This window comes from Rosa chinensis, chromosome 1 (genome assembly GCF_002994745.2).
Source record: "Rosa chinensis cultivar Old Blush chromosome 1, RchiOBHm-V2, whole genome shotgun sequence".
In the NCBI taxonomy this organism is placed as follows: Eukaryota; Viridiplantae; Streptophyta; class Magnoliopsida; order Rosales; family Rosaceae; genus Rosa; species Rosa chinensis.
The window spans coordinates 58696197-58706174 of record NC_037088.1 but is presented as its reverse complement, the minus strand read 5'-3'; the positions used below and the strand labels follow the sequence as shown (position 1 = coordinate 58706174).

General features: G+C 37.2%; 2 protein-coding genes across 5 annotated transcripts; both read left to right on the top strand.

Moving 5' to 3' along the window:
* Positions 1-3559: 3559 nt before the first annotated feature.
* On the top strand, positions 3560-7061 carry LOC112181548 (receptor-like cytoplasmic kinase 176). 4 transcript variants are annotated; one of them, XM_024319921.2, is made up of 8 exons: positions 3560-3688; positions 3808-3851; positions 3986-4065; positions 4858-4985; positions 5297-5432; positions 5529-5671; positions 5763-5949; positions 6296-7061. In XM_024319921.2, the coding sequence occupies exons 3-8, from the start codon at positions 3996-3998 to the stop codon at positions 6748-6750; spliced, it is 1119 nt and encodes a 372-aa protein (XP_024175689.1). In that variant the 5' UTR covers positions 3560-3688; positions 3808-3851; positions 3986-3995; the 3' UTR covers positions 6751-7061. The 4 variants fall into 4 exon arrangements, with proteins under 4 accessions (XP_024175689.1, XP_024175687.1, XP_040370733.1 ...); XM_024319919.2 differs by having other exon boundaries at positions 4744-4985; XM_040514799.1 differs by lacking the exons at positions 3560-3688; positions 3808-3851 and having other exon boundaries at positions 3860-4065.
* An 852-nt stretch (positions 7062-7913) lies between these two features.
* LOC112170866 lies at positions 7914-8813 on the top strand. The gene has a single exon (XM_024308152.1). The coding sequence runs from the start codon at positions 7914-7916 to the stop codon at positions 8811-8813; it is 900 nt and encodes a 299-aa protein (XP_024163920.1).
* The last annotated feature ends 1165 nt before the right edge of the window (positions 8814-9978 follow it).

Genomic DNA, 9978 nt, shown 5'->3' with positions numbered 1-9978 from the left:
GTTTACAGAGTACACAAAAGGTAACAGAATCGGAATACAATTAGTATACCTAGGGTACTTTCCTATTACAACTCTAAACCCTAGTTTGTAGAGACACACATTATGTCGATATCCTTCAACAAGATGACATTAATACACAAAACTACAATTATGGGCTTTAATAGCTTAACGCCCATTATGTTAGAAAGAACTGTTGATTTTGTAATTCAATTTCGGTTCTACCTTATTAAATGTCATACTACGCACGTGGACCCAAGGCACAATCATGCTCTTGGGGCTTACCAGATTGGGTGTGGTGTGGAAGGTAACGGAAGTACATGAGGCCCATTTTTGATTTTCGGTTGTTGGTGGTTCTGGACTTGGGACTAAAATCCAGGCCCGACAATCTAAATCCTTACATGGGCATGCAAAGAAGAGAGAATAACCCATTAGCCTAAACATGGTCACATGCCCTACCCATAAAACCAATAGCTTTTCCAGCCGACACTTTATGCCTTTACCCAGCAGGGAAAATGAGTCTTTTATGACTACAAAGTCTCAATCATTAAATTTCTTATTTTATTTGTTCTCAATTCTAGCTTGCTACAAGCTATTCCAAAAGTAGTGTGCAGCTCTTCCCAATGAGATACAACAGCTCTTCTCTGTTCTCCTTTATTAATTCAACTTAGAAGTTAACCACAACAGCTCTTCCTAGAAGTCTATTACTCTAATAGTTCACTCAAAATAGTACACAGACACCTCCTCTAAGTCATTTGGTTATTGCCTTGTCTCTAGATTTGGCTTTAACATTGTAGTTCTCTTTTAGGTCTAATAGTTTCATCCTATGAACCTGTATTTTGGCCTCACCTCCTCCAGCCTATAAATTAAGGCTTTTGGTTGCTGCAAAGGCATAACACAACCTCCAACCAAAACAACATACAAGCTCCAAGCAATACAACCCACAAGCAAACCTCAAGCAACAAATCAAGCATTCTCAACCTCCAATCCAAAACCAGTTCAAGCCTTAAATGACCTTAAACCCATAGGCCATCCCCAAAAATCCATTCCTTCTTCACTGCAGTAGACGACACCGTAGCAAACCTCTCACCGCAGCAAATCTCTCATCTTTTGCAACTCATGTGTTTCTAGCTCCCACGCCATGCACATGCCTTCTTGCAAGCCTTTTCATGTACTTTTGTTCATATGTCAAAGCTATATAAAGTTTCTGCCTACATATCACAAGAAGCATGAAACGGTAGCATGCTAACATTAATGCAAACGATCGCTTAAGGGAAGACGCTACAAAGCTTCTTGAAGCTTTGGACCTAGTTCCTGAACTCAGAAGGGGTAAATAGAAGAGATCAACCAATCAAGCAATCCTAGCAGCCTCTATACAAATCCACCCCAACACTTGCAAAAGGTTGTGAACGAGGAAGTTCACTCATATACGTACTCCTATGTCACCCTACTTCTTCCATGCACACAATGACACAATACAAGAATTGGCATAACTTTATAGGTAAAAACTGAGTCTTAAGCAGTTAATCTGTTGAAAATTCTTCCTAGGCCTATATCAAACATTGTGTTCTCTTGAGTTCTCAGTTCTCACACTGCCAAAAAATAATCGTGGCCAGCTATTTTGGTCAAGAACAATCAGGCCTATCTATGCAGCTAGCTATGCTTCAAAACTGTCGTGCATGATTTCATAAAGTTATATAGTCAACCCACTTTACATAGAATTTTGATGCCAAAAGATGGCTTTGGTAGTTCATCGTTCTTAGGTGGGCAATGGTAACTAAGATGTTGAGATCTTGACGAAAAAAAAACTAAAGTGTTGAGATTATTCACAATGTTCTTTTACTTTTCAAGATTGATAAAGTTCCTTGAGTGGCTAATACTATTCTAAGACTCAAGAGATTCTTCTACCTAGAAAATTTCTATTCGTACCTGTTTTGATAAGGCAACAGAGTGATCGATGCTTTTATTTAGTTGGCTGCAACAGGAAACCTGAGCCAAAGTTGGTTTTTGTATTAGGGAACTGTCCTAATATTCCTAAGAATTGACGGATATTGTAAATCAATTAAAGACTAATTGCAGGATAAAAGGGAGCCTTTGTTAGCCACCCATATGCTTCTTTTACTTCTTTATCGATGATATTGGCAAAGAGTAGGCTTGAACCTTTTCCTTTTATAGGAAAAAGCTTTCATGTGTCCTGTTTAAACACATGGCTAAGGTGTCCTAACTCCCTTGAAGAGTTTAGAACTTTAGATTTTTGCACATTGCAGACAATTCTATTTGAAGCATTTTGCCGAAACACATAGTTTTAGCCTCTTTGTGTTTTCCTACTCCCTTTAACACTATATATTTACCTATACGACTCCATATCTCAACTTCTTTCCGGCATTCTAACAAACATTTTCACCCCAGATTGAGTCAAGTTCTTTTAACAGATTATACTAGGGAATTTGCCGGTATACTGGACATCTGGAATGTGCTCTGTAATGTCAATGCCATTTTGAAATGATATCATCTACACTGTAGATGGTTGATCCCCTGAAAGTGGAAAGTTACTATAAGCAAAGTAAACAGCAGCCTACAAATTAACAATTCAACGTTTCAGTCTGTCGACTAAATCTGCTTAAGGGAATATAATCTGCAAGCTTGTTGGCTGCACGGTGTGACATGAGCCAATGAGCCATATCGACAGCCATCTGACTCTGAAGCCTAACTATTGGTTGCTTTCTTCTTTAGCAGCCAAAAAATTTGCTACAGCGGTCTTGTGCATGCATTTCATATACTTATTCTGAGCTTGAGATCTTTCATTATATTCTAACGTCTTTTTTGTGTGTAATAGAAGGAGTTGTGAATAAGAAGCAAGCAGTTGATGATGTAGAGATGCTAAGATTCTAGTATAGGCCGGCCGTTACCTCTGACTCAAGCCACATGATGACATCGATCTCGATACAAAACTTTGAAGCAGATCAAGATGCCTTCCTTTTAAGTAATTAATAAAATTTAGAGTATGCTACATCTTGAAAAGAGGAAGCCATTTAGGTCACTCTATTTTCTGCTACAAATTTGAGACTTGTTATGACTACCAGTCGTGCAATTTGAGACTAGTCTATCAATGATATTTGGGCTTTGGACCTTTTCCTTTTGAAAGAACAAAGACAACCCTTCAGGCTTCATCTGTTCCAGATAAACCGATAAATGCTAAATCTGAAAAATGCATATTTGGGCTTGGACCTTTTTCTGAAGATTTACCATAATGGCCATTTTTTTAACACATTGACAAATTTCACAAAGGATTTTACTTCCCCAAATAAAGTAGACAGATTTTGACGTTAGTCTCCACTTAGTTTCTATGTAAGGATGATCAGATGATGACAGAATTTTGTTATTCAGATTAGTTTTAAGATGCAAATGGTAAAAATATTTCCTATTTAATATGCACTTGATGACTCTAATCTTTTGTTTAATTCAAGAATGACTATACACTTGATGACTTGAGAGAATTGGCTGTGATATTCAACGACTGGTATTTTTTTTTTTTTTGCTTCAACGACTGGTATTTATCTAGTTTGAAAAGGAAGAAAAAAATGTCTACCTCTTTCTCCCCTTTTCCAATATCTGTCTCTTGTTGTAGCTGGCTAGCTGCTTCCTTTTTCCGTAATTTGATCATTTTCTGTGTGTTTTCTTTTTGCCAATTGTAAGTTTCTACTCATGCATAACTTTTAGAGCTGGGCTTTTGTTAATTTCGTCCCAACTGTTTGGTTTGTTTCTCAGTCCCTTACAGAGTTACAGACTTGCTATTTTATTGAATTACAGGTTACTGATACATACTTGAAGAACTGAAGCTTGTCAGTAACTTGGTAATTTGTTTTGTTTTTCGTACTTTTGCCATGGTAACTAATTGAGATGTAAACGTACACCAGGACAGATTTAATGGGTTGATCTTTGTGAAATTGGATAATGCATTCATGGTTTGGATTTGGGTTGGTTTCAGTTGCTGAACTATGAGTGGCGGACTTCACAACAACCCAAAGGGGCTCCCGGTTAATGACCCAGAAAGTACTAGAATTGAAGGTGAGAGCCCCCCATTATGATAATTATTAGTGGATGAAGTTCAAGTTTTCTGTTTTCTTATGTTGAAAGTTTGAGGATATTAGTTAAAGTTGGCTTCTTTGTCCTTTAAAGGTTAGACATTTAAAACCAAATGCAATGATTGGTCAAATTTAGTACAGAATTGCATTTGACCAAAAAAGTTTTAATGAAAATTTGCATTTAGTATAGATTTGCATTTGACCTGAAAAAGTATAGATTTGCATGTGGTGTTAATCTTGATCTTCATGTGATTAGTGAACTTTTTTTTTTTTTTTTTTTTGATTAGTGAACCTATTTTCTCTGATATCAAAAGAAGTACAGAAGTTTCATACTGATTGAACTAATGGATGCAGCAACATTAAGATCATTTTGAGCATAGAGGTTCTTGTTCTCTAAGAGTTGAATAAAGTAAAGTAATGGATTCAGAAATTTGGTTTCCTTTTTCTTAATTTTACTTTATGGTGCATCTGAGATAGGAAAACAACATAATTAATTGTGATCTCGTAGAAATTTTTATTACAACTTTTTTGTCATAAAATGTAAGGTTTGGTATGTAAGTTTGCAAGGTACTACCTCCATATTTTAGGCATTACCATGTCTAGGATTGAATTTGAATAGCAAGGGTGTGATATATTTTGGTGAACTTCAACTCCTGGGCAGGGGGAGCTATATTGCAGTCTTTCAGCTTGAAGATCTTCTGCTATAATGAACTGAAAAAGGCCACCAGGAACTTCCGTTTTAAAAATATTGTGGGTTTTGGTGATTCTAATACAGTCTACAAGGGATGTATTGATGAGCATTCACTCAAGGCCACCAAGCCTGGTACCGGCATAGACATCACCATAAAGATGCCTAGCAGAAAAGAGAGGTTCCGGCTGCAGGATCACCAGGACTTGTTGGTGGTATCACTTCTTTCTTTCGTGCTCAAAATGCAGTTCTCCATATGTTGTTGACCAGCTATTTGTATTGAACCTAGTATGTGTTAGTTTTAGTGAAGTATAGAACAAATATGACTAATTTTCATTTGTTCAAAGTGCTCTTCAAGAAATAGGTGATCATATGAAGTTGGAAAGGCCTAAAGATAGTCATCAAAAGTTCAAAACAATCATAATGATTCTAATTTCCCCTTGATAGTTGCTAACTTTGATGTTGTGTGTGTCATTAATTTTAGACAATAATTAGTTGACTTTGTTTAGCCTCTTGATGTATATAGACAGAATTTAACCGCCTTGGACAGCTTATTCATCCAAATCTTGTAAAAATGATTGGCTACTGTCTAGAGGATAACAATGGGCTCCTGGTGTATGAATTTATGCCTCGAGGCAGCTTGGGAGTACATCTACATTCAAGTGAGTTATAAACTTCCTTCACTCTTTACTTTGCCATAATAAGGAGCTTTTATTTTCTGTATATTAACTTTAGGGGCTTCATTGTTGTTGGAATAGGGGATCCTCAATCACAACCGCTTTCATGGAACCTTCGCATGAAGATTGCGCTTAGTGCTGCTAAGGGTCTAGCATTTCTTCACGGTGACAAGGCAAAAATGATATACGGGGACTTCAAACCTTCTAATATTCTTCTTGATTCAGTATGTGAAACGTTTAGCTTTCATACTTTACAGCTCCTAGTAGATAGTTTTAGATTTGCTGACATAAAATATTTGCATTGCAAAATAACAGAACTATGAAGCCAAAATCTATGGTTATGGCTTGGTAGAGGATGATGAGCTTGAAGGTTATAGAAGGCTTAGAGGCCATGACACTGAATGCTCTCTGGATTCATCGTACGCAGCTCCCGAGTATCTTACGGACACACACAGAGGAGAATATGAGTACAGATTTGAAAGCAGCGATGATGATGAAATGGGTATTTTTTCTCACCACAAGCTCACTTTTACTCTCTGTGTATGAGGCATAACTACACACAAGAACTCAAGGATTTGTACATGTAACTGCTACTGACATCTAACTCATAACTGCAGCACTCTGGACTTATACATTCCCGCCGGTTTAGTATATATATACTTGTATATTCCTATGTAACTTTTCTGTATCAGCTCCATTTCTATTTGCCATCAAATTCCGGCCATTCTTAATCAAAGATCTCTGCCTCCATTTACATTTATCTTTACTATTGCGGTTTCCATGACATGATCAAACATATATTCATGCCTGCTCTCATCTAACCCTTGGTTCATTCTTTTCCTTTGAAGATGACTTTGTTCGCTTGAGTCCCAAAAGTGATGTCTACAGTTTTGGGATTGTTCTGCTCGAAATGATATCCGGCAGACAACCTCTTGACAATACGAAGCCAATGAAAGAGCGCAAGTTAGTGCAATGGGCGAAGCCTTACCTTACCAGAAGAAGAAAAATTCTCAAAATTATTGATGATCGTATTGAAGGCCAGTACTCCAAAGGTGGAGCTATTAGAGCAGCTAAGCTTGTAGCTCAATGCTTATCACTAGATCCCAAGGGAAGGCCGAACATGAATGATGTGGTAAAAGCATTGGAGCAGCTTCAGGAATCCAGTGGCATGGCTGGCTTTGGAATTTGTGAAGATGAACCTTCCTGCAGAAATCAAAGTAGGAAGTATCAATCAGAAAGGCAATGCAATAACTGCTTCTTATTCCAGGCAATCTGTTTCCGGCAGCCATGCATAAGATATTGATGCATGCTTGATGGAGGGGGCAACAATTTCTTCATCAATGTTCCTCTCTAATACATCTCTTACACATGAAATTTTTAAACACTTTTTAATGTTTTGTTCTAAATTTTAAGATATAGGCAAGGTCTTCAATGATGAAATAGCCTCAAAGAGCCTGATGAACGAGCAATTGGAGCGTAGAAAACATGCTGGCAAGTGATCTGCCACTGTAAAGACTTCCATTTCTTTTTAGGATGGGGACATAATACTTGATGAATTGTTTCAAAATTTATAAGAGGCAGAGAATAAGTACAACAAACAGAGACCTTCATACCTTTCATTTTGTGATCATAAAGAAAATTAATGACCTCCATGTCAAGTTTTACCATTTTGACTAGATAGTTGCTAGTTGCTACCATTAATTACCAGAGAACAGCAAGCTACAACTTGATCATTATACTATTCACTATGAGGACTAATCTGATCATTAGGGTATATATAGTCTGTAGTCTATGGGGTGACTCGTACCTATATGTTGTCTTGGAAGCCAAGCTAGGAACTTTCTTTAGCAACCTGAGATTTGCTGTGGCGGTCTTAAGCATGCATCTCAAATATTCTGAGCTTTAGATGTATCTTCCATATATTCTAACATTTCGTCTTAATCTGCATGTGGGAAATAAGAAAATCGAAAGAATGGCACACAAGTTTTTAATCTCCATAGGACCATAGACTTTCGATGACCCTGTCAATAACCAATATAGAAATAACACCAATTTTTAATTTGCTTCTGCCCTCTGTAATGTTGTGAAGCACGGTTTGTGAACTTGTCCATGTCTGTAGACTGCTCTAGAGAGTTGACTAAACGCGCTTCTCCTGTAAATAAATAGCTCTGAGCTCTTTTTTTTTTTTTTTTGGATATATAGCTCTGAGCTCTTTTAATCTGTCTATCTAGCTTTCTGGAATATCTGGCTTCCCTAGTTCGTTAAATGGTAAAGCAGGTAAACTTCTTAATCAAACTGTAATAGTTTCTTATTGATAGGAGCTAACCATTTTTCTACTAGCTAGCTAAAATTAGTACGTAGCTAGCTAGCATTCCTCTTCAATCTTGAGAAATGCTCTTCTGATTGCATGCATTGGTTTCAGTGATTGATGTTCTCGGCAAATTAAGGACAATACCAGTGGCAAAGATGAGGGCCAACGCCGTTGCAAGAGCCACAAAACCTGCTCGTCCTCGCCGGAGAGCAGACCTCTGTTACAATTATCCCAGCTCTCAGCATTCTCATTATCAAACACCGGTTCTTGTAGAAAACCCTTCATTTTCAAAGGACAATGAAGATGATGATCCATTGCCAGGTATAGACTGCCTCCAAATTCCAGGTGAAGCTCTTCCGGGATGCGAACTCCAAGCATGTGGATACCTAACTAAGGGAGCAACAAGTTGCAACTTTCAGTGGGTGCGCCATCATCCGGATGGATCATTTCATTACATTAATGGAGAAACAAAACCAAAATATCTCATTACTGCTGACGATGTTGATGCATACCTTGCTATTGAAGTTGAGCCTCTAGATGATCAAAGAAACAGAAAGGGAGAGCTTGAAAAAGTCTTTGCCAATAAGCACCACAAGATCAGTTTTGGCCCTAAAATGCAATACAAGATACACAAAATACTTTTCGAGGGTGAGAAATCACTTCGAGTGTTTCATTTCACTCGATGTCTTAATAAATGGCAATCTGCTATGTTGGTTATTAAGAGGAGATCTTACCGGGTTGAAGACCTTGTCTTTGGTGGAGTTAGTGTTATACTCCCTGACCAAAAGTTTTCGCTGCACACAGTTGTTTCGATTCCTTCTGGAAGTCCTTTAGAATTCATGATAAGTGACTTTGATAGCAGCTGCGGTGAAGTTGGTGATCATCTATTCAAATTAATGGACACATCAATTTATTGGTCTAGAGATGTAGTTGTGCTCATACTGAGATCATTTATCCAAAGAGTTGTTCAAAAAAGCTCAAGCGAAGGAAAAGGAAAGCTGGAGGAGAAGGAGAAAACAAAAGATTTTTCTTTCTTTCCTGAAAATCCTTCTTGAAGATCGTTTTTCATTTTCAGTGGATAATGATCGAACACCAGCTATAAACCAGGTCGCTTCTAAATGTGCCCCAGAACACTTCAAAGTTAGTGAACAATTTGATTTAATATAAATTGTCAACTCAGCCAACGATCTAATGTGTCATCAAAGGGCATTAATCTGGAAAATTAAAACATGATGAGCCCAGATTATTGTTGAGAGGAGGTCAAATAAATCAAAATTAGAGGGTCTTATTTGTTTACCTTGCAAGACAAGTATCTCCTCTGTCATTTCATCTGTCCTGCTATTGTGCACATGTATAGGTGCGCCTACCCTCCTTTTATGTACAGTTTATTATATGCCAACCCCTTTTTGTACACAGTCTCAGATTTAGACTATAAAATGTATTGTGTGCTTAGGAGAAGTTGTGAACAAGAAGAAGATGTTGTACTGTAATAAGTAAAGGGCATGCAATACCTCTGACTCAAGTAATTCCTGTCAAGAGGATATTTTAGTAACATTGTTGGCCACATTTGGCCGCACAAATCACTAAAGAGTACATGAAATGGACAAAGAAAATGAGGAAATATATGAAAGTGAAGTGGACAATATTCTTCAACAGCTAGCTCATGTTTAGTTTCTGTAGTTTGGACAAAATTTTCATTTTGGTCTCACAATTTAAAGTTCAGAACAGTATATATAGTCTAATCTTCTATAGCTCATCAATATATATTTTTGTCGGAATTATACTTTGGTATCATCTTTGTCCTTAATAAGGACAATGAAAACAAAATAATTAGTGGCCACAGAATAATTTAGGCGCCTTGATTTCCTAGGCTCTCTGCGTCTCTATTTCTTGCTCTTTTGTCACTTGTATTTTCTTAATGAACAATCGAATTTTTTTTTAGTTCATATCATCTCATCTTTTAGTTAAAGTTCCTTAATTGATGCATTCGTAGTCGTAATTGATTTACTGCTGAATTACTGACCTGGGCATACTTGAAGGACTGGACTGGAGCTGCAATAGTATTCTAGTAGTCATCAGAAGCGGTAATTGGTTATTCTCTTTGGCTTCACATTTGTATGACTAATTGAAATGGGTGAATTCAATCTTTATTTCTTATTCCATATCCATAGTTTTGAAGTAGACAGTCTTGAGCTTTATAGCCTTCATTACAGTACTGCA